Source organism: Bufo gargarizans, chromosome 5 (assembly GCF_014858855.1).
Source record: "Bufo gargarizans isolate SCDJY-AF-19 chromosome 5, ASM1485885v1, whole genome shotgun sequence".
Taxonomy (NCBI): domain Eukaryota; kingdom Metazoa; phylum Chordata; class Amphibia; order Anura; family Bufonidae; genus Bufo; species Bufo gargarizans.
In genome coordinates, this window is record NC_058084.1 from 450,172,900 (window position 1) to 450,198,115 (window position 25,216).

Genomic DNA, 25,216 nt, shown 5'->3' on the forward strand with positions numbered 1-25,216 from the left:
TGATCTACGTTGCTGCAAAGTCGAGCGGGATAGATCTTGCAGTAAAGAGATGTGAGCGTCTCTAAATTCGATGGTTGGCTGATTCTGCGTTTTATGCATAATGTCCTCCTTAACCGTGTAGTAGTATAGACGGCAAATAACGTCTCTCGGCTTGGAAGGGTCAGGGTTAGGGGGTGCTAGAGCCCTGTGCGCCCTATCTATTTCCAGATCATCGGTAACGGATCGATCCAGGATTTTCTTGAAAAAGTCCTGTACAGTGTGAATCAAATCTGCTGCAGGTATAGACTGGGAGCCCTCTGATCCTTATGTTGTTTCTTCTTGGAGCCGATATAGCTGACTGATGTGCTGATCTCTGATGTCACCTTTGCTCTCTATATCTTCTAGCCTGGCCGACATTTCCTCCTGGTGACCCTCTCCTCAATGATTTGCATATTGTTGGAGATTGTGTGCAGTTCTTGCTTATAAGAATTCTCCAGGCGCACAATAAATTGCTCCATCTCCTGCCTAGTCGGCAGTTGTTTAACATGCTCCCTCCAGTCCCATGTTTCCTCGTATGGTGAGGGTATTGCTTGCACAGCTGGGGTATGAGGAGGTTGCTGTCTGGAGGGTAAAGGCTCCATTTCTGGTGCGCAAGATGGCGGCCGCCACGTGGCGCCCCGCGCCGGAGAGTGGCCTCCTTCAACAGGTGGCATAGCTTCTATCGCCCTAATCGGGTCCCGCTCCTTGTCCCTGCCCGATTCTCTACCTGTCTGGAGGGGACGGGGATCGGATTGTGTGCCATGGGGGAAAAGGCTGCTGCGTGGGGATTGCGGCCGGTTACCGTCTGCCCTTCCGGGGCGAAGAAGTGCTGGATGCCGCTCCTTCCCCTGTCTGATGTGCCGGCAGCAGAGCTCTTTCTCGTCCGGACCATTTGTTGACACGAACGGTCCGCTTGTGGGTGAGGAGCCCTTATCTTTTTGTTTCGTGGCGGGAGCTCAGTACGAGTGCGTCTTCACGCTGCCATAGGCCTCATGCACACGACAGTATTTTTTCACTGTCCACAAAAACGGGGTCCATAGGTCCGTGATCCGTGACCGTTTTTTCGTCCGTGGGTCTTCCTTGATTTTTGGAGGATCCACGGACATGAAGAAAAAGTCGTTTTGGTGTCCGCCTGGCTGTGCGGAGCCAAACAGATCCGTCCTGAAATACAATGCAAGTCAATGGGGACGGATCCGTTTGACGTTGACACAATATGGTGCAATTGCAAACGGATCCGTCCCCCACAGTCATGTACACAGTTCGTTGTATATTCTAACTAGAAGCGTCCCCATCACTATGGGAACGCCTCTGTGTTAGAATATACTGTCGGATCTGAGTTTTCACGAAGTGAAAACTCAGCTCTGAAAAAGCTTTTATGCAGACGGATCTTCGGATCCGTCTGTATGAAAGTAACCTACGGCCACGGATCACGGACACGGATGCCAATCTTGTGTGCATCCGTGTTCTTTCACGGACCCATTGACTTGAATGGGTCCGTGAACCGTTGTCCGTCAAAAAAATAGGACAGGTCATATTTTTTTGACAGACAGGATACACGGATCACGGTCTCGGCTGCAAAACGGTGCATTTTCCGATTTTTCCACAGACCCATTGAAAGTCAATGGGTCCGCGAAAAAAAACGGAAAACGGCACAACGGCCACGGATGCACACAACGGTCGTGTGCATGAGGCCATAGTCAGGACATGCCCCCTAAATACTAAAACCTTTAGAACAGATGGGACTAATAAAAGAAAGAAAACAACCACAAACCCTGAGCAGAATCATCACCAGCCCAGCAGTGAGCACTATTAAAATATAATGAGCCTGTGTTCTATTCCAGATCGCCCCCTATGTGTGATTTCCACTGACAAAAGTTGATTCTTGAACTTGCTAACCCAAAATCTAGAACTGCTAGAACATTTACATATTTAGCTAAGAGCGGATTTTCCCAGCCTGGAGATGATCACAGAACCATGTTGACCGGGTGGATACTGTCTAGCCATCGTATATGAGTGTAATGCTAATGCTGCTCAGAAAAATGATGGGTGAGACTGGATGGCATCTTCTCCTAGAGGGGAGCTGACATTACAGGGTTTTCCCTTTCAAGTAATACACAGCATCCTTTTTGGGCCTTTAAAGGCTATGTACACCTTCGGGAGCAATTTTTTTTTAATGAGTGCATTTTACTCATTTTGGGCTTAAAATCATTTTTTTTTATTGTCCTTTATAAAAATATTCAGCCGTTCTTTCACAAAGGGTTAACTGTTTGTCTAGCTGTGTGAATTGTACTTTTACTTTGTGCCGGTCACCTAATAACCATCTTCTCTAAATTAATGAAAGTTCATTAACACTTTTTTAAGCAACATCAGTAAGATAAGAATTGAGGTATAATGAGTGTTTAGGAGGTCAGAGATAAGGATCCGTCAGCTGAGCTGCTTGATGGAAAGTGTAAAAAAAAAGATCCTGCTACTAGAGAATCTCAGCCCTGTACGGAGAAAAGGGCTCAACATTTTTAATAAAGACCAATTTAAAAAAAAAATTGAGCTCAAAATGAGTACAATACAATAATAAAAAAACAGAAAACAAAGGTGTACATAGCCTTTAAAAGCTTTTTCTTTTTAAATTCCACTAGAATTCAATGTACATACCACAGTGCTATTTATTAGCAGAATTGCTGGGACTATTTTATGCACATGAGAGAAAGGGTTGAACAAGAGCTGACTGCAATGAACTCCTGGAGATGCTCACATGGGACAAGCTGCTGGCCACTCACAGAAAGTGAAGAGACCAGAGCTGCAGAGGGATGAGTGAAAAAAACATTCCACTTAATAAATATGGTGCCTCTTCTTGATATTTGTTGATCAGAAAATGAAATCCTAGCTGGCTTAGATTTAAGTAATAATTTGTCAGCTACAAGCGCCACTGAAGGCCATGTCCCCTATTTAAGCCCCACCCACATTTTTACACCACTTTTGAATAGTGATAAAAAAGTGGGAAAAGTTACACATTATTCCACAAATATTTAGATGCAGTAGACTGCTCTCGATATCCAGGAGAGTCCTAGGAGTCTTAGCCCCTACCCCACCAAATTGTGAATCCAGTGGGGCATGGAAGGCTGGGCATGTGGTAGGCATTGAATACAGGAGCAGGCACTGTGTATGATAGGATTTGTGCCTGGAACCTATAGGGACATATATAGCTTGCATTTCTGGGAGGTAAGTTGTAGGCACTGTATATAGGAGTATGTATCATGTACTGCATTGGGAGGGAATGTGGCTGCACTGTATATAGATGCGGATCCGTCTAACAAATGCATTAAAACAACGGATCCGTCTCTCCAGATCCGGTATATATATTTTTTGCATCTTTAAAGGTCTGCACATGCGCAGACCAAAAAACCGGATCCGTTTTGCCGGAACACTTGGTGCCGGATCAGGCAGTAATGCATTTCAATGGAAAAAAAAGGCAAGTGTTCCGGAATTTTGGACGGAGAAAATACCGCAGCATGCTGGCCAAATACCGTAAGAGTGACTGAACTGAAGACATCCTGATGCATACTGAACGGATTGCTCTCTATTCAGAATGCATTAGGATAAAACTGATCAGTTTTGTTTCCGGTTTTGAGCCCCTAGGACGGAACTCAATACCGGAAAACTTTAATGCAAGTGTGAAAGTACCCTAAGAAGAATCTGTCATTGAAACAGACCTCATAGCCCTCAGCTAGTGGAAAAAACTTCCAGAAATTCCCATTTCATGACAGATTTACCTTAAAGCGGGTTTCTGGGCTTTTAAAATTGATGACCTATTCTCAGGATAGGTCATCAATATTTAGATCGGCAGGGGTTCGAAGAGAAGAAGGGTCCGTGCGAGCGCAGCCTTCCCTTCATTGTTTACCTGCTCGCCTCTGACATTGCAGCAGTTAGCAGTGTAATTACAATAAGCCGTCCCATTCACTTCTATGGGACGGCTCTGTGGTATACACTTGAATGGGAAGACGTGCCGCATAGAAGTGAATGTGTTGCGATGTCGACAGCAAGCAGGTACATACAAGCAAACAATGAAGGAAAGGCTGAACACGGAGGACGGCCTTCTTTTCAACCAGCGGATCAACTGGGATGACGGGTTTCGGACCCCCACCGGTCTGATATTTATGACGTATCCTGAGGATAGGTCATCAATATTAAAATCCTGGAAAAACATTTTAAAGGGGTTGTCTGAGATAATAAAAATCTTAGATGTGTCCCCGAATGGTGTAAAATAAAAATGATGGCATATTCTCTGCGCTGTTCTCTTCGCCACTGATTATTTACAGACTGCAGGCGTCTTTCCATGCTGCAGTCCGTAAACAACAAAGTAGAAGTGGAACTCACGCCAGCACTATCTAAAATGTTCTCTTTGCGCGGGCCCGTTCCTGCTCGTAGGATACAATTTTGAAGAAGAGAATGTCCAGCACCGGAATAAAAAAATTTCTTCTTTATTGTAGGATTTATTAAAATTTGCTACTCCACAGTACAAGGATAATTTATAGTGAACACGTTTCGATCGGAATGTTCTTAGTCATGACTCATCATTCCGATCGAAACGCGCTGGCTGTAAATTATCTGTGTACTGTGGAAATGGAATTTTAATAAATCATACATTAAAGCTCAAGATTTTATTCCGGCGCTGGACATTCTCTTCTTCAAAGCCCGTAAACAAGCAGCGACAGGAGGACCGGGCTGGAGGTGCAGAAAACGAGATAAACTTGCAATCATTTTTATTTTGCACCATTTGGGGATTTCTTCGAGAATTTAAATTATCTCCGACAACCACTTTAAAGCAAGTCTCTTATATTCTTTACTTCTAATATATCGATAGTAGTGCCCAGTAAACACATGTGGAAATGCAGTGAGCCCATGAGAAGCCAGAGCAGAGGATGGGAGTGGTAGTGGCTGCTGTTATAACACAGTCTATTATGGTGACTATCCTCTCACTGTTGGTCCCTAGGGCAAGGACGGTGCAGGGAGGGGACACCCTTTCTTCCCTTGGGGCACACCCTCATTCTGGAGCTCATGCCTGATTCTAGCTGGGATACCCTTGATGTCAGATGTTTGGATGGGTGCAAGGCAGGGCGTGTATGGCCAGTGTATAATATAGGAGTCAGCAAACCAGGCCACATGTAGTAGAACAGATGTCTCACTTTACCATAGTACAAAATAGGAGTTGTAGTACATCCAACAACAATCTTTACAAAGTGCAAATTCTTTCCCCAAATGGAGAGGTATGAAGGCTGGAACAGTGGCAAATGGTATGATATCTTGCTAAAGTCTCTCTCACTAGATTCTCTGGCTAGTGACTGTAATCTGCCAATAATGACTGTAGTGTGATGGGTGTCTTAACTGTAATCCCTCACAGGCAGCAAAGTCTGTACAGCTGTGGTCGCAGGTTACCTTGCTGACTCCTATGCTTGGCCATGCAGATTCCAATTTCTTCTTTCTTTGTTTCTCTTTTTCTTTTTGTAGCACAGGCAGTAAAGTTCACAAAGATCTGTTAGTCTCTGGATCCAGAAGCCTAAGGAGAAGGCGCACACGGACTTGCTCCCTCCCTCCTCACACAGTAGCCTGCTCTCTCTCCAGTCAGGAAGTAGGAACAGCCCTCTCCTGTCCCTCCTAAGAGGGGTGTAACAGGGTGATTAACCATGTCCCTGCCAACCATACCAGACCTTACTGGGTGTACGTTAGATTAAATAACAACATTATATTACGTATCATCACAAACTAATTGCAGATACCCCCTGTACTGGGGTACTGCAGAAACCTACCTTGTGGCAGTAGAAAGAGAAGCAGCTTGCACGTGTCCTGTGATTTTTTTCCCAAGGCTGACAGGTGCTCCGACTCTCATCAGTAAGCCGTACGATTGACGGCTCCAGCGGTGTACTGCATCACTGTGCTTGGCAGAATGCTGGATACCAAAAGGGAGGCAGTGGGCACGGTTTACTGACGGGAGTCAGAGCACTTGCTGGTCAGGGGACCACCTGCGGGGCACTAACATGCTCAATTAAAGTTTGTTTTCTCTACGGTCCCACGCGTTTTAGTCCCTGACCGTTTAAAGGCCTTACCTTTGGACACAGGTCCCGGTCACTGGTGTGTTACATGTGATGCGGCCGCCGTGTAACCTACCGTATAATGTCGTGTGAGTAATGAGGCAGGAAGAATTTTACGCGCTCTGAGAAGGTTACTGACGGCCTCATTAGCTGGACAGGAGAAGGGCACTCATCCGCTCGGATCCCGGCGTCACCTTTATCCTGCCTGCTGTAATCTTTGCTGACGCGCTGGCAGTCGGAGCGGTTGGTATGGCAATTATTATCCTATTCAGGAGGACTGCAGTTGGCGCTGCCAGCTGATCGGCTTGTTGACAGGATATTATTAGGTTATGTATTCAGAGAACAATGCAGGAATCACGAACATCTCCTCATCTCGTGTCTGTAATTTAAATACCCTCCCTTTTTATCACACAAATTAAAAAGCCCTGACACCCTACTGGGGAGATAAAATGGTCTTAAAGGGATCCTGCCAGCAGGAAATTCACTGTTACCCCAGGCACAATGGCTTGTAGAGCAAGCACAATGATAGCTTTCTCTTAGCAATCTGTTGCTTTATTCTAGGGAAAAAGTACTTTTAATCCATATGCAGATGAACAGTTAAGTGCACTGGGGGCAGACCCAAGCCGCTCTGTGCACCATTACTCCTCCTCCTTCCTCTGCTAGCCCCTCCCTCTCCTTGATTGACAGGGCTGGTTTCCTGACCCTGTCAATCGGGAAGGAGAAGGAGAGGCTGGAAGAGGAAGCATGAGGAGTAAAGGTGCACATGGGGCTATGCCCTCAGTGCACTTAACTGTTCATTTGCATATGGATTCAAAGTTTTTTTCTCTCGAATGAAGCAACGGATCGTTAAAGGGGTTATCCCATGACTAATGTAAAAAATGAAAATCAGACATCATCTAGGACATGACAATCGCTTTCTAACAAATCTAGAACCAGCCCTGTACCTCACATGGATCCAGAGATCTCCCCATTCATTGCTCTGCTAGATTTATATCAAGCTGGCAGCTCAGTGGGTGTGTCTTTTCTGCTGCAGCTCAGGGGGTGTGTCCATGCTCTCCCTATCACAGCTCAGGGGGTGTGTCCATGCTCTCCCTATCACAGCTCAGGAGGCAGTTGAAGGATGAAACTGAGCATGTGCGGCCTTTTTAGTGAGCAGGTCAAAGAAATAAGGAAAATAACAAACAGCAGGTGGCGCTATACAGATAGATTTTATTGAATAACTTAGTGGCTATACAAAATTTTTAATTACATGCATTTACAAAAGTGTTCAGGTGCTGGTTTAAAAACTGTAAAATATTTTTCGTGGGACAACCCCTCTAAGTGAAAGGTATCATTACCAATGTGTCTGGTTTTACAGGGAACTTCCTGGTGACAGACTCCCCTTAAAGTGGGGCTCCGATACAGGATGGTGCAAAATAAGCATTAATTGTTGCAATGCCCAGCGCTGCCATTCTGGTCCTCCTCACTGGTCTTGTTTTACAGGGCTGCAGCTGTGACATTGCGTTGACAACCAGTGACCCTCCAGCCAATGACCACAGCCATCATGTGTAGTTGGGGCGGTGGTCACTGGTGGAGCAGCAGGTAAATCATGCTTCTTTGGTTATTTTGCCTGTACCCCACTTTTTCCTAATTTCGGAGAACCCCTTAAAAGAAACACTGTCTTTGTTGCCCACAGCCCAGTCCTCACCATTTCCAAGATCTCTGTTTGCTGTAAGTGAATAGAACCATTCTTGTTTTTATGTAAAGGCTAAAAACCTTCGCTGAACGACTGCTTTGTAAAGCCCCTGCTGTTTTTTTCTGTCTCTGTTGTCAATGGCTGTGTCGTGTGTGTGACTGATTTATAAAGGCTTTTCTGAACTGACAGCCTCAGTAGTAGCAGCATCATATTCCTCAGAACAAGCAGGGAGATCAGTGTCCCTGAGTCGATTACATATGACTGGAGTAAGATGGCGGTGTGGGCTGAGTGCCAACAATTTCTAAGTTAAAGGGGTTGTCTCACTGCAGACAAAGTTAGTACCAGGCACTTACTAATGTATTGTGATTGTCCATATTGCTGCCTTCGCTGGCTCCGTGCTCTCCGTTCAGCCAATGACTTCCGACTGACTTCCACAATAATCCAAACCTCTCACTCCCGGCTTCTCCCGAGCTGCACCAGTTCTCTGGAAATTTGGTTAAAACACAATATACACAGTTTTAGGCGCTCCCTTTAACACATCTTTTTAGGGTGGCCTATGACATCCCTTGATCTAACTCCTCTCCATATACAGCCCATTTATCATCAGTTCCTGAACCTGATCCTCCACCAAACTCTCCACCGCACCCGGAAGCACTACAGATATCCGCTGGGGACCGGCTCATGCAGCTTTATACCTTGTATTAACTTCCTCTACATGATAAATGCTATTTGCTGAAGTGACACTATCTATCTATCTATCTATCTATCTATCTCCTATCTATCTATCTATTATCTATCTATCTATCTCCTATCTATCTATTATCTATCTATCTATCTCCTATCTATCTATTATCTATCTATCTATCTATCTATCTCCTATCTATCTATTATCTATCTATCTATCTATCTCCTATCTATTTATTATCTATCTCCTATCTATTTATTATCTATCTATCTATCTATCTATCTATCTCCTATCTATCTATTATCTATCTCATATCTATCTATCTATCTCCTATCTATCTATCTATCTATCTCCTATCTATCTATCTATCTCCTATCTATTTATTATCTATCTATCTCATATCTATCTATCTATCTATCTATCTATCTATCTATTATCTATCTATCTATCTCCTATCTATTTATTATCTATCTATCTCATATCTATCTATCCATCAGCTATTGATCTATCTCATATCTATCTATTTATTATCTATCAAATCAAATCAAAAAAGCTTTATTGGCAGGTCTAAATTATACATTAGTATTGCCAAAGCTTGTTGGACACACCCTAGGTCAGGGTATCGGAGTCCATTGCATATCAGGCTCCTCTCAGTCTGTGGCAGGCACTGATATATTGTGCTGCTATGTCCACAGTGTTCTCTTTGGCCTCTTTCACACGGGCGTTACGGGAAAAGGTGCGGGTGCGTTGCGGGAACATGCACGATTTTTCCGCGCGAGTGCAAAACATTGTAATGCGTTTTGCACGCGCGTGAGAAAAATCGGCATGTTTGGTACCCAATCTCCAACTTCTTCACAGAAGTTCGGGCTTGGGATCGGTGTTCTGTAGATTGTATTATTTTCCCTTATAACATGGCTATAAGGGAAAATAAGGAAATAATAGCATTTTGAATAGGGATCGACCGATTATCGGATTTACCGATATTATCGGCCGATATTCAGGATTTTGAACACTATCGGTTTATTTTGCCGATATTCCGATAGTGAATGGGGAACACAGATCGCGCTGCTGACAGCGCTCTCCGCGTTCCCTCAGCAGCAGCACAGGGGAGAAGGAAGCAGTGTCTCCTCCCCCTGTGCTGCTCCTGCCGCTGCAGCCAATGAAAGTACAGGGGACAGGAGGAGGGGAGGAGCTATGGCCACTGCTCCACCAATGAAGATTAATCTATCATTCATTCATATACAGGAGGCGGGAGCTGGCTGCAGGATCACATAGCCGGCTCCCGGCCTCTATATGAGCTGTAGCTGCGATCTGCGGTAGTTAACTCCTCAGGTGCCGCGGATCGCAGCTACAGCTCATAGAGGTCGGCAGCCGGCTATGTGATCCTGCAGCCAGCTCCCGCCTCCTGTATATGAATAAATGTGGGATTAAGCTTCATTGGTGGCGCAGTGCGCCCCCCAAGGCCCCCGGTATCAGACATTGGTGGCGCAGTGCGCCCCCCCTCCCCCCCACCCCAGTCGCAGTGCGCCCCCCCACAGGATCCCCTCTCCCCTGCTCCTCCGATCGTAGCCCCAGCAGTGTAATGCTGGGGTTCCGATCGGTTACCATGGCAGCCAGGACGCTATTGAAGCCCTGGCTGCCATGATAAGCTCCATGCTGCTGTGTGCACAAAGCACACAGCAGCAGGGACAGTGTGAGCTCCTATTCACCCTGATAGATCTCTATCAGGGTGAATAGGACAAGGGTTCTAGTCCCTAAGGGGGCTAAAAGTTAGTTAAAAAAAAAATAATAAAAACTCAAATATTAAATATAAATGAAAAAGAAAGATTTACAAAAAAAATAAAAAATACACATTAACAATAAACATAAATTTTCAGCAGATTTGTGGGAATTATTTTTTTTTTTCAAAAATGAAAATTCCCAGAATATCGGTATAAATTATCGGCTATCGGCCTGAAAGTTCACAAATTATCGGTATCGGCCCTAAAAAATCAATATCGGTCGATCCCTAATTTTGAATACAGAATGCATAGTACAATAGCTCTGGAGGGGTTAAAAAAAATAATTTAACTCCCCTTAATCCACTTGATCGCGCAGCCCGGCTTCTCTTCTGTCTGTCTTCTTTGCTGTGTGCAGGAAAAGGACCTGTGGTGACGTCACTCCGGTCATCACATGGTCCGGCACATGATCTTTTACCATGGTGATGGATCATGTGTTGACCGGAGTGACGTCACCACAGGTCCTAAAATAATAGCAATCGGGTCCCCATCCCGATCGTCACCTAGCAACCGTGCGTGAAAATCGCACCGCATCCGCACTTGCTTGCGGATGCTTGCGATTTTCACGCAATTCATTTCTATGGGGCCTGCGTTTACGTGAAAAACGCACAAAGAGGAGCATGCTGCGATTTTCACGCAACGCACAAGTGATGCGTGAAAATCACCGCTTGTGTGCACAGCCCCTTAGAAATGAATGGGTCCTGATTCAGTGCGGGTGCAATGCGTTCAACTCACGCATTGCACCCGCGCGGAAAACTCGCCCGTGTGAAAGGGGCCTTTCTCTCCCAGCAGGATGGGCAGTTTCTCTTCCTCCTCCATGGAGCTGAAGTCTGGGCAGAGATCAGTCAGTCTCCTAATCTATCTATTATCTATCTATCTATCTCATATCTATCTATCTATTTATTATCTATCTATCTATCTATCTATCTATCTATTATCTATCTATCTATTTATTATCTATCGATCTCATATCTATCTATTTATTATCTATCTATCTATTTCATATCTATCTATTGTATCTATCTATCTATCAATCAACCTATGACAAAATGTAATCCCTTTAGTGGTGTATATCTATGACAGAGAGGCCTCTTCCCATTAAAAGGGGCTCTCATTCTGCAATGGGATTGTTCAAAGTAGACCAAAATACAGACCATAAATGAGAGATGCCCCAAAGAGCTGTGGCTGGATTACACGGTGCGATGAAGCAGGTGATTGTCAGGAAGGGAGCGTTTTTCCCCACAATCCCCTGCTTGTCAATAAAGGTGACGCTCTGCATTTACATGCAGCTGTGCCCCCCCCATACCCATTGTATAGGGATGAGTGATGACTACCTCTATCACCCATCCTCATACAGCTGCATTGTTTCTGGGCAGTAGATCCCTGTTCACACACCATGACCTGCTGCCCAGAAATGATGATTTAGGTATCTGCATGAACGGTTGTTTCACCTGATGAATGAGTGTTTCTCTTCTCCATCGGTTGATCAGCGGCACCTATACACAAGCCGGTTATCAGGAACAAGCATTCGTATGAACGTTCATCCCTGATTATCTGCCCAACAATCAGGCTGTGTAAAACCACCCTTAAAGGGTACCAGCCCCCCCTCCTGACATGTCTATTTTAATAGACATACAAAGTAATACTTGTATTACCCCATGAAATAACAGTTTTGGAGTATCTATTCTTAACTCTGTGGTGTATTTTTCCGCCTATAATTGTATGTATTCATTGACAACAGGGTGTTACCAGATGGGGGCGTGTCCCTTCACACTCTGATACTGTCCAATCGGTGCTCACAGTGACAACTTTTCACATGCGGAATGGTAACGCCCAGCTGTGAATTTTTTATGGAATATTTAGGAGGAATAACAGAGGACCAGCACAACCCAGAGTTATAAGAAAAGATGCTCCAGATTTGTTATTTCTGGAAGAATACAGCAATTCATTATAATACAAATCCGCCTTACGACTATATACAGTACCTCTTTGGTCGGGACTTTAAATATGGCACCTACTCACTAGCGCAGTGGGTGCCATAGCCGCCGGGTGCCTGCTGTTTTAAATAGCAGGCAACTGGGACTAATGTATGCGATCAACAATAACGTCGATCGCATACATTTAACGTGACCACCGCAACTGTGAGGATAGAAACTGGGAGCGCACGCTCCTGCCCATAAACCAGCGCTCCCTTGCGAGGATCGGGGGAGCCGGATGTAGTGTTCGGTAGCCTCTGTCCTCCTAAGTGACACAAGGCTTTGGTAATAATGAAAAGTACAGAACCCTCACGCAGCTCCGTACACATAAAAGTAAAAAAGTCATGGAGGTCAGAATATGACGATGCAAAGAAAACATTTCCAAAGTTTTTTTTTTTTTTTCCAGTATTAAAACGCCCCCCCCCCCCTCCCTAAAAAAACCTCTACATATGTGGTATCTTTGTAATGGTAATGACCCGGGGAATGAAAATAACAGGTCAGTTTTACCGCATAGGAAACACTGTAAAAACAAAACCCAGAAAACTGTGGCGCAATTGTGTTTTTTTTTATAATTCCACCCTATTTGTATGCAATCGTAATAAATGGTGCCATTAAAAAGTAGAACGTGTCCCGCAAAAAAACTAGCCATGAGACGGCTACGTGAATGGAAAAATAAAAAAGTTATGGCTTTGGGAAATCTGGGAGGAAAAAATTGAAAATTTCCCGGTCATTGAGGACAAATTCAGTTCTAAGTCTGTATATTTTCAGTCAAACACTTGTGAGCTTGACTTATTTTTCCTTAAAAATGATATATGCCGAGCTCCATGCTGTATTATACCCTTCCGGGAAGAGCCAGAGACAGCGGCGTGATGTGATGTGAAGTGACAGGCAGAGCACTTCCCCCGTCTCCGCAGACCTGGTGTTCAGAACAAAACGCATTTAAGTAAATATAGACATAGAATGAAACCTCTGCGGACTCGGTGCTCGGCAGTGAGCGTTCCCACAGTCTTCTCTTTTTTCTTATTTTGATGTCTCGTTAAATAGGTTTTCATTAACACTGTGCAGTGTAAACAGAACTGACACGTCCCGGGAGCTTCATCATAAGCTAGGGTCGCTTTACTGCTGTGAGGCGGGCACAGGTGGAGCTGGCGGGCGGAAGGCTGCTGTCACCCGCAGGGTATGTACTGCAGGGACTGTGAGGGGAAATGCTGCTGTCAGGTCTATAGCTAAACCTGCCCAAGAGCTGCGTCCCAGACAAAGGATCCACTTGACAGCAATTATCACTGCAGCACTCTGCCCATTTATAAGGCGGGAGACCTGCAGACCTCCTGTAGTGTACTCTGTCTCCGCACCACCTGTGACATACTGTTTCCGCAGGAAGAAATTAGTAGCGTCCATGTAGTGCCGCTTATCTCTGCATCAGCATCAGATTCTCACATTCAAATGTAATGTTTATATACAGTACATTTTTGCCTGCTCTATTATAATGATAGTAAAAATGCTAATAATAATAATAAACTGTAAAATGCACCATGAATAGACAGTGTCCTTAAAAGGCTATGTACCCCATTTTTTGCAATTTTTGTCTATGATTGCATTTTACTAATTTTTGGCTAAAAATCATATTTTCAATTGGCCTTTATTAAAAAATATTGAGCCATTCTGTCACAAAGGGTTAGCTGTTTTTCTAACTGTGTGACTTCACTTTCACTTTGTGCCGTTCATCTAATAACTTTTATCTCTAAACTACTGAGAGGTCATAAACACTTATTTAAGCCACATTCTTATCAGTAATATAAGGATTGAGCTTTAATGAGTGTTTATAAGGTCAGAGAGCAGAGATAAGGAGCAGTGGCGTCTCTAGCTTTAAAATTTTGGGGGGGGGCACACTGGGGGCCAGGAGAAAAGTAGGGGGTGGGGGGGCAGCTATAACAACAATACATTTACACAAGTATGCTTAGAAATGCTGCAATACTTTACCCAATACCTAAAACCGCAACAGGGAAGAATAGTCCTGCTGTCTGTGGTTTAAAAAAAAAATAAGCAATCACTCAGATTTCAACATGTCCTAGTTGCCTGTGGATGACACTGTTATAGGGAGGGGGATCTGTGGATGACACTGCTATGGGGGGGGGGGGATCTGTGGATGACACTGTTATGGAGGGGGATCTGTGGATGACACATACCGTATATAGCTATATGTGTCATCCACAGATCTACCCCATGACAGTGTCATCCACAGATCCCCCTCCCTATAACAGTGTCATCCACAGATCCCCCTCCCTATAACAGTGTCATCCACAGATCCCCCTCCCTATAACAGTGTCATCCACAGATCCCCCTCCCTATAACAGTGTCATCCACAGATCTCCCTCCCTATAACAGTGTCATCCACAGATCTCCCTCCCTATAACAGTGTCATCCACAGATCCCCCTCCCTAACAGTGTTATACACAGATCCCACTCCCTATAACAGTGTCATCCACGATCTCCCTCCCTGCCGCTCACAGGAGTGTACATTTGACATTTCTAAACTGTAATCAGTATCCTGCAGTAACTTTAACTTTAAATCAGGATTCAGCGGCTGCTCATCTCTACTAGTACTACTAGCCCCCCATCATGTGCCAGTAACAAGAGCCCCCCATCATGTGCCAGTAACATGAGCCCTCTGTTTCAAAAAGAGCCCCCAATGTGCCAGTAAAAGCCCCATCATGTGCCAGTAACAAGAGCCCCCCGATATGTGCCAGTAATAAGCCTCCCATCATGTGCCAGTAACAAGAGCCCCCCCCAATGTGCCATCAAAAAGAGCCCCCCATCATGTGCCAGTAATAAGCCCCCGCATCATGTGCCAGTAACAAGAGCCCCCCATCAAGTGCCAATAACAAGAGCCTCCCATCATGTGCCAGTAACAAGAGCCCCCCATCATGTGCCAGTAACAAGAGCCCCCCATCATGTGCCAATAACAAGAGCCCCCCATCATGTGCCAGTAACAAGAGCCCCCCATTATGTGCCAGTAATAAGCCTCCCATCATGTGCCAGTAACAAGAGCCCCCCGAATATGCCAGTAACAAGAGCCCCCCATCATGTGCCAGTAATAAGCCCCCGCATCATGTGCCAGTAACAAGAGCCCCCCATCATGTGCCAATAACAAGAGCCCCCATCATGTGCCAGTAACAAGAGCCCCTCGATGTGCCAGTAACAAGAGCACCCCATGTGCCAGTAAGAGCCCCCATGTGCCAGTAGGAGCCCCCCATCATGTGCCAGCCCAGTAACAAGAGCTTAGAGCCCCCCTAATGTGCCTGTAAAACTATTGTACATATAAAAAAAAAAAAACACTAATACTTACCTCCATGTCAGCGATGCAGGCCTCTTCCGGTCTGTGTCCCGCACTGTATGGCTCAGGCGCGCGCAGCCTATCAGAGGAAGGGGAAGGGGCACGCCTCTCTAGCACAGGCATCTGTATCGCTGTCCTGAGGACGGCGATACAGATGACTATCGAGATGAGCGCAATGGAAGCCGCCCCCCTTCCCGCCGCCGCCCCCCCTTCCCCCGAGATGCTCAGTTGGGGGGGGTCATTTCAGTTGGGGGGGGACATGGGGGGCACAGCGTGATGTAGAGGGGGCTGTGGTCCCCTCTGACCCCCCTTGGCGACACCACTGATAAGGAGTCTGTTGACGGAAAAAAACTGAAAATTCAGAGGCAGCTAGTAGAGCATTCCATATTGTTAATAAAGACCAATTGAAAAATTGATTTTAGCTCAAAATAAGTACAATGCAATAATAAAACAAAATTGTCCCCAAAGATGTACATAGCCTTTAAAGGCTATGGATACCTTTGGGGCAACTATTTTTGGCATTTTACTCATTTTGGGCTAAAAATTATTTCTTCAATTGGTCTTGAAATTTTCAGCAGTTGTGATACCTGGGGCTAAATATCACTCTATTTGCAGACTATCCCTCCTGAGTTCCATCAGCTGACAGCTCATGTAAATGTCTTATCTCTGATCTACTGACCTCATAAACACTCATTTAGGCCATATTCTTATCAGTTTGATAAGAGTTCAGCTATAATGCGTGTATATGACGTCAGGAGAACAGAGATAAGGCTTCACATGAACTATCAATTGATGAAACTCCGGAGACGCAGTCTGATCTTTAACCATATGTATCACAAAAACAGCTTTTTAATAAAGACAATAAAAAAAATGACATTTTTTATTTTTTTTTGCCCAAAATGCGTAAAGTGCAATAATATAAATTGCCCCAAAGGTTTCTATAGCCTGTAACTCTAAATTTTGCTAGCAAAAATGATCTCACACAAACAGTATTCAAAATTTTGACCCGCTATGTTCAAGAGCTACACTTATACATATATATACAACCTATATCTAATAACTGCACGGCACTCCCGGAGTCGGAGTCATATATCGCAGGCTGTACGGGCTAGAAGATATATTATAGCATAGCCGTGCTGCAATGATTCATATCTCATTTCCTCTCTCTTCTTCTACGGCTTTTACCACTATTTGTCACTGACTAGTAGAATTGTTCCTAAAAAATATTTACATTTATTTTTAGCTATATATCTCATTGGAAGACATGGCCAATATACAAACATGTTATTAGCATCTACCGGATTTTTCGGACTATAAGATGTACCGGACTTTAAGACACATCTAGGATTTGGAGGAGGAAAATAAGAAAAAAAATATATCCCCATTCTTCATCACACCTTAGATAAGACCCCAAAATCAGACTCCCAAGATCCATCAGCCTCAGATCAGACCCCCCAACCTCCATCAGCCTCAGATCTGCCTTCCATCAACCCCCCCCCAGCCCCCATCAGCCTCTAATCAGACCCCCCAACCCCCATCAGACTCAAATCAGATGCTCTAAGAGCCTCAGATCGGACCCGACAGCCCCAAGCAGCCTCAGATCGGACCCCCGTGCGTGAAGAAGCCTGAGATTGGACACCCATCAGACCCTCCTAGCCCCTATCACACTCAGGTCAGACCCTATTAGCCTCAGATTGGACCCGAGAGCACCAATCAGCCTCAGATCGGACCCCCTAGCCCTCATCAGCCTCAGATTGGACCCCATCAGACCCTAGATCACACGTTACAATAAAATTAAATAGACATACTTACCTCACTTGCTCCGGACGACGCAGCAGATGCAGGACACACTGCTCGTGCTCCATCGCTTCTGTTAGAAGCTGTGACAGTCACAGAGAAGGGACTGCAGCGGAAAGGACACATCCTCTGAGAAAGAACACACCCCTTGAGCTCTGACAGGAAGAGTTTTTCAGCAGAAATGACACACCCACTGAGCTACCAGCTTGAAATACAGTCAGGTCTATAAATATTGGGACATCAACAAAATTTTTAAATTTTTGGCTCTATACACCACCACAATGGATTTGAAATGAAACGAACAAGATGCGCTTTAACTGCAGACCGTCAGCTTTAATTTGAGGGTATTTACATCCAATTCAGGTGAACGGTGCAGGAATTACAACAGTTTGCATATGTGCCTCCCACTTATTAAGGGACCAAAAGTAATGGGACAATTGGCTTCTCAGCTGTTCCATGACCAGGTGTGTGTTATTCGCTCATTATCCCAATTACAATGAGCAGATAAAAGGTCCAGAGTTCATTTCAAGTCTGCTATTTGCATTTGGAATCTGTTGCTGTCAACTCTCAAGATGAGATCCAAAGAGCTGTCACTATCAGTGAAGCAAGCCATCATTAGGCTGAAAAAACACAACAAACCCATCAGAGAGATAGCAAAAACATTAGGGGTGGCCAAAACATCTGTTTGGAACATTCTTAAAAAGAAGGAACGCACCGGTGAGCTCAGCAACACCAAAAGACCCGGAAGACCACGGAAAACAACTATGGTGGATGACCGAATAATTATTTCCCTGGTGAAGAAAACACCCTTCACAACAGTTGGCCAGATCAAGAACACTCTCCAGGAGGTAGGTGTATGTGTGTCAAAGTCAACAATCAAGAGAAGACTTCACCAGAGTGAATACAGAGGGTTCACCAAAGTAAATACAGATGGAAACCATTGGTGAGCCTCAAAAACAGGAAGGCCAGATTAGAGTTTGCCAAACGACATCTAAAAAAGCCTTCACAGTTCTGGAACAACATCCTATGGACTGATGAGACCAAGATCAACTTGTACCAGAGTGATGGGAAGAGAAGAGTATGGAGAAGGAAAGGAACTGCTCATGATCCTAAGCATACCACCTCATCAGTGAAGCATGGTGGTGGTAGTGTCATGGCGTGGGCATGTATGGCTGCCAATGGAACTGGTTCTCTTGTATTTATTGATGATGTGACTGCTGACAAAAGCAGCAGGATGAATTCTGAAGTGTTTCGGGCAATATTATCTGCTCATATTCAGCCAAATGCTTCAGAACTCATTGGAAGGTGCTTCACAGTGCAAATGGACAAGGACCCAAAGCATACTGCAAAAGCAACCAAAGAGTTTTTTAAGGGAAAGAAGTGGAATGTTATGCAATGGCCAAGTCAATCACCGGACCTGAATCCGATTGAGCATTTCACTTGCTGAAGACAAAACTGAAGGGTAAATGCCCCAAGAACAAGCAGGAACTAAAGACAGTTGCAGTAGAGGCCTGGCAGAGCATCACCAGGGATGAAACCCAGCGTCTGGTGATGTCTATGCGTTCCAGACTTCAGGCTGTAATTGACTGCAAAGGATTTGCAACCAAGTATTAAAAAGTGAAAGTTTGATTTATGATTATTATTTTGTCCCATTACTTTTGGCCCCTTAACAAGTGGGAGGCACATATGCAAACTGTTGTAATTCCTACACCGTTCACCTGATTTGGATGTAAATACCCTCAAATTAAAGCTGACAGTCTGCAGGTAAAGCACATCTTGTTTGTTTCATTTCAAATCCATTGTGGTGGTGTATAGAGCCAAAAATGTTTGAAATGTGTCGATGTCCCAATATTTATGGACCTGGCTTTACATCTAGCAGAAAAACTGGAGCAATAAATGGGGAGATCTCTGGATCCATGTGAGGTACAGTGCTGGTTCTAGCTTTGCTAGAAAGAGATCGTCATGTACTGTATTGTCTAAGGACCCTGAGGATATGTCATCAATATAAAACACCCTAAAAACCCCTTTAAAAGAAACTTTTAGAATGAATATCATACTCAGTTTACACTCATACCAAGTTCTGAAAATAAATAAGATAAATGCCTAGCACTGTAAAGCTGCCTAGCACTGTAAAGCATGGAGTACATTACATGAATGGTAGAAATATGCTGAACCCCAATTAGATTTAGAACTCATTCCTTATAGCAGACCTAACAGACAGAGCTGTAACTAGGATTTCCAACCTGAGGGCATAGATTCAATTACACCGACGAGCAAAAGGTTAACAATGTTTTGAACTTTTGACTTTCAGGCTCCATATCTCACCATCTACTACAGCTTCCAACGTGAGACTACCATCATTTTATAGACGATCATCTTGGCTATCTCATACATAAATTGGACTTGCAACTATTTAGCATATGACATTGTTACTCTTTTGGTCGTCAGTGTATCTAACCTAGCCTTGTATCCAAAGACCATGGCCCAGCTTCGGAGTACAAGCCCCACCAGTACACCCCTTTACATCCCTGTGTAGACAAATATCTATGGTTCTCAAATATTCTGACCTTGGTTCCTTTCTGCTATGCATGACTATTTCTTTACTATTTTGACACATCTTAGTAAGAACTCATTAGCTATAATTATATGAAATTGCAAAAGTATTCAGATCCCAGGTGCTGGTTTTAAAACTGTACAATGTGTTTCGTGGGACAACCCCTTTAAGCTCATATGAAAGTAGGATGAAACTATTGGGCAATAAAGAAAAAATACTAAGTGTAATGTTTTGTTTTGCAGCATGACATAAAGCAATTTAGCAATTGAATGCTTTTCCTCTCCTAATTTCCCCACCTTATTGCCTTTATGTAACGAATATAAGCAGTCACAGCTACCGCAAATGCTTCACTGTGAAGCCGAGCGAGAAATAAAATAACACAAGCCCTCATAAGCGCCGAGCACAACATCATGTTTTATTTTCACGCCAGCCAAGGTATTGTTATTTCATCAGTCTCATTTTTCTCTCTGCAGAAAATGTACTGTAGATGCAAAGCGAGGTTGACTTTAATCAGAGCGGGAATCAAATCACTAGCCGAAAATACACACAGCCATTCATCTGGAAACCAGATATCTGCTCGGTGTCTGAATGGACTGCCTGGTCAAATACAGATCTGGGAGATTAGCCTGTGAGGTGCCGCAGCAGAAGCAGATGACGTTTTCAAGTGACTCAACATAATAGTTCATTAAAGTTGACTTTTAGAAATGGAAATACATGGCTTATTCTGTAAGAAAACTGAACCGACAGAAAACAGCATGTTAATTACCGTATTTTTCGCCCTATAAGAAGCACCTGCACATAAGAGGTTTTAAAGGAGAAAAATAAGAAAAAAATATTTTTCATTAGACCTCAGCTCAAACCCCCAATGTTAATCAGACCTCAGATCATACTCCCAATGTTAATAGGACCTCCAATCACACCTCAGCTCAGTCCCCCAAAATTTAGAAGGTCCCCAATCAGACCTCAGCTCAGACCCCCATTTTAATAAGACACCAATCAGACCTCAGATGAGACTCCCAATGTTCATGAGACCCCCAATCAGACCCCCAATGTTAATAAGACCCCATTCAGACCTCAGATCAGACTCTCAATGTTCATAAGACCCCCAATGTGAATGACCCCAATTAGACCTCAGATCAGACCCCCAATGTGAAGAAGAACCCCCATTCAGACCCCAAATGTGAATGACCACCTATCAGAGCTCCGATCACAGCCCCAATGTTAATCAAAGCTCAGAGCAGAAAAAAATAAAAAAAATCAACTTACTTCTCCTGCTCCGGCCACCACCGCTCCTAACATCCGGTCTTCCTGCTGCGCTGTGCTGTGACCCAATGTCACACAGCTTGTAGACACAGAGCGCTGACGTCCTCGCACTGTGCAGAGGTCACAGCACAGCATGCAACAGCCAGCAGATGATGACCAGGAAGCGGTAAATACAGAGCCTGCGCAAGGAGCGCTACATTCAGAGCTCCCTGGTCCTCCTGTACTATTGATCGCTTCCATAATGGAAGCATTCGTTTGTATTTTCCCCATAAGACACACTGACATTCACCCCCATTCGACTTATAGGACGAAAAATACTGTTATTTTTTTTAAATCTGTGTTTTGCTTTTTTTGCATTTATTTTTGTGACTGTCCGCGTAAAAAAAATATTCAAATATTTCAGTTTTTACACTGACCCTTAGAGCAGTCACAAAAAAAACCTGATGCTTCCTGCTTTCTGGAGCTCCCTTTTTCAGCTTGACTGTATAGACTGGGACAGGATGAGCAGAGTCATCAGAGTTAATAGCCATTTATAAAATAAAATAGAGACGGCTCACTTGTTGAACACAGAATATTTTTATATATGTAATTAAATATAGTCTGAGGACTTCTCACTTATCTGGTGCCAACAGACAAAAAAGAACCATACAATTTGCAAAAAGTGAGTACCTCCAAGAACATATTAAAAATAAATCTAAAAATAAAACACACATAAAATTACATAAATATAGCAAGGGTTCAGACAGATAATAATGTCCAAAATAATGAAATAACCTGCGGGCCCAGCAGCTAAAAATGGGTCAAGGTATATGGATCCATACAACAATCCCAAAACATGCATAAGAAAAGTTTAGGATCTACTTCTGTGTCTTTTTATTTTAAAGTTCATTTCCTATGATCCCGATATGGAAAAGCAAATGATTAGGTCTTGTCCATGGTGAACAAAAATGGCAGGGTCCTTAAAGGTATTTTCTAGAAGTTGAATATTGATGCCTTATTCTCGGGATAGGTCATCAGTATGTGACTGGTGGGGATCCAACTCCCAGCACCACCACTGATCAGCTGTTTGAAGATGCTGCGGCGCTTCTACACAGCTCACCAAGCACAGCGCCCTACATTGTATAGTGGTGGCGCCTGTTATTGCATCTCACACATATTCACTTGAATGGAACTTGAGATGTTCCTAGAGCATGTGACCGCTGAACGTGACATCACTGGCTTAGAAAGAGGCCGTTGCGTTCACCGGAGAGCCGAGGTGCCTTCAGCTGATCGACGGGGGTCACACCTCCACCATTTAGATATTGATGAATATTTTACACCCCTTTAAAGAGTTAAAAATTAGCCATATCATGTGTTGCAGCCTTGTTATTCATTTGATATGGCATCGCTCAGATTTTCGAAATTATTTTTGATTGGTTTTGTACAAGGCGTTTTTTCCCCCCAGTTTTTATTATTTTACAGAATGCATTCAGTACAAGAAATCTCGAGTGCTGTATTCAGATTTGGCAGCGCCTTGGACACGTTCTATAATTTGGGCAGTAAAGCAGTTTATACCTTCTGGGCCATCGAGCAATACACTTATAATGTATCATTTGTTTTTAAGCGCCAGTCGGTTTACGACCGGCTCTTGTCTGCAGTTCAGAAGCTTATCTTGTTCTCTTCATGGTTTGGTCTTAAATCATGACACCCAGGAGGCAGACTGCTAAGGAACTGCAAAACTCCCTGTCTTCATTAAGTTGATGCATCTCCATATTGCTCCGTAGATGCCAACGCTCCCATCTTGGCCCTTTCTAATTGCTCCAGGCTAAGTCTCATAATACTGTATATCAGTAACTTTGCAGAATACCCAGTAGATGATGTGGATAGGAACTTGGAAAGCACTAGGAACTGGAACCTTGACCATTTTATCCCAACGTACAACCTTTGATCTATATGGAGACTTCTGGGAAATGTAGTATTATATGGTGACCATTCAATTACATGGCCAACCATTGTAATGCATGGAAGGGCCAGTTCCACTGGAGAGGAAGCCACCCTTACAGAGCAGCTCCTCGGCCTCGCTCTTAGTTGGGGTCCATCCATATTATCATGTACACGTAACATCGTTTTAATGTGGGGTCTCTGTCAACCTAATTGTCCTGGCCGACTAAAGTAATGGTCCAAAAAGGTTTAGAAAATAATGTGAATAAAGCTCCTGGACCGGATACGTTACATCCTTGTACTCTTAAAGAGTTGTCCAATTTTTTTTTACGTATGGCTCACAATGGTGTTAAAAATTAAAATAGTCATGCTCACCCTCTCTGATTCCTCCCTTCTGCGATTTGATGCTGCTCTGGTCCCCTCTGCTGTCCACGTCCTGGGCCAGGTTCGACACACTGGTGAAGCCAGAAGATGCCTGCTCAGCCAATGAATGTCTGAGGCAGGTCAATGCTACGGCCAGTGATTGGGTGTGCAGGCGCCTACGGGGATTCCAGTGTGCCGATCCGGGCACCAGGAACCGGAGAGGGATCGGTGAGGTGAGTATGGCTTACCTAAAAAAAAAAACTTCTAGAGCAGGGATGCCCTCCAGCTGTTGCAAAACTACAACACCCAGTATGCTTGGCAGCCTACAGCTATTAGGGCATGCTTGGAGTTGTAGTTTTGCAAAAACTGGAGGGCTGCAGGTAGGGCATCGCTGTTCTAAGGTATGTTCAGGTGAAAAAATCTTTGGCTGAATACCCAGAAGAAATCAAAGTCTTTTTTATTTTCCAGAAACAGCGCCACTCTCATCCATGGGCTGTGCCTGGTATTGCAGTTCAGCCCTATGCACTTGAATGGTGCTGTTTTTTTCTCTAATTCCGTTAATTAGAATGACTTTGTGTCCGTGAGGTTATTTAGCTCAGTCATAAACAAGCTGTTTCATGCCCAGGCGAGGATTTAATTGCCGTTTAATGGGTGATAATTGCTTAAAACCAGCTGTAAATGAGTAACAATAGGAGCAAATAAAGCAGTTCTGAGTATCGATCAGGTCGTTTAGTAACGAGCCGCTTTCCATCTGCTGTTTTACATTGTGTTCTGTATAGTAACCATCTATCGACCGGTGATCGCTGACTTCCCAAACACATCAATACCTGAGTGTGATCTCTGCTTCCTCTACAGGCCTGGAAAAACCACAACCAGAGTGGGACTGGTCAAGCCTGAAGTGAACCACATGTAAGTCTTCCTTTTAGCCTTTTTGCTTGTGTCTCTATTCTGATCTACTGGCCACGACATGCGTGGGAGAATCCACAGATCTTAAACCTTTACCCTGGGTTCACACCTGAGCGTTTTACAGCGCGTTCAAACGCGCTGTAAAACGCTCAAGACATGAAATCCAATGCTTCCCTATGGGAATGGTTCACACCTGGGCGTTTTACAGCGTGTACGAACGCGCTGTAAAACGCCCGACGCTCAAACAAGTACTTGAGCTTCTTTGGGGCGTTTTGACGCGCGTTTGTGGCCATAGGACACTGCAGTCAATGACACAAACGCGCGTCAAACGCGCGTTCACTATTACAAAAACGCGCGTCAGAAACGCGCGTTTGACGCGCGTTTGGGAAACGCTCAGGTGTGAACCCAGGGTTAGGCTACTTCCACGCTAGCGTTTATACTGGATCCGGCAGGGTTCAGCAAAAACGCTTCCGTTACTGATAATACAACCGTCTGCATCTGTTATGAACGGATCCAGTTGTATAATCTTCAACATACCCAAGACAGATCCGTCATGAACTCCATTGAAAGTCAACGGGGGACAGATCAGTTTTCGATTGTGTCAGAGAAAAGGGATCTGTCCCCATTGAATTGCATTGTGTTTCATGACGGATCCGTTTTGCTCCGCATCCCAGGACGAAAAGAAAACCGCATCGGTTTTCTCTCCGGTATGAGAACGGAATGCATTTTGGAGCGCTCCATTCTGTTCAGTTCAGTTTTGTCCCCATTGACAATGAATGGGGACAAAACTGAAGCGTTTTTTTCCGGTATTGAGCCCCTATGACGGATCTCAATACCGGAAAACAAAAACGCTAGTGTGAAAAT

At 44.2% G+C, this 25,216-nt stretch overlaps 1 protein-coding gene across 2 annotated transcripts in view; it reads left to right on the forward strand.

Annotated features, from left to right (window-relative positions):
- Positions 1-25,216, forward strand: part of ST8SIA6 (ST8 alpha-N-acetyl-neuraminide alpha-2,8-sialyltransferase 6) — a 126,067-nt gene that overhangs the window by 43,687 nt on the left and 57,164 nt on the right. For both annotated transcript variants that reach the window (XM_044294882.1, XM_044294883.1), the window contains exon 2: positions 24,302-24,355. In XM_044294882.1, the coding sequence (XP_044150817.1) occupies positions 24,302-24,355 (54 nt within the window). The remainder of the gene's footprint in view (positions 1-24,301; positions 24,356-25,216) is intronic.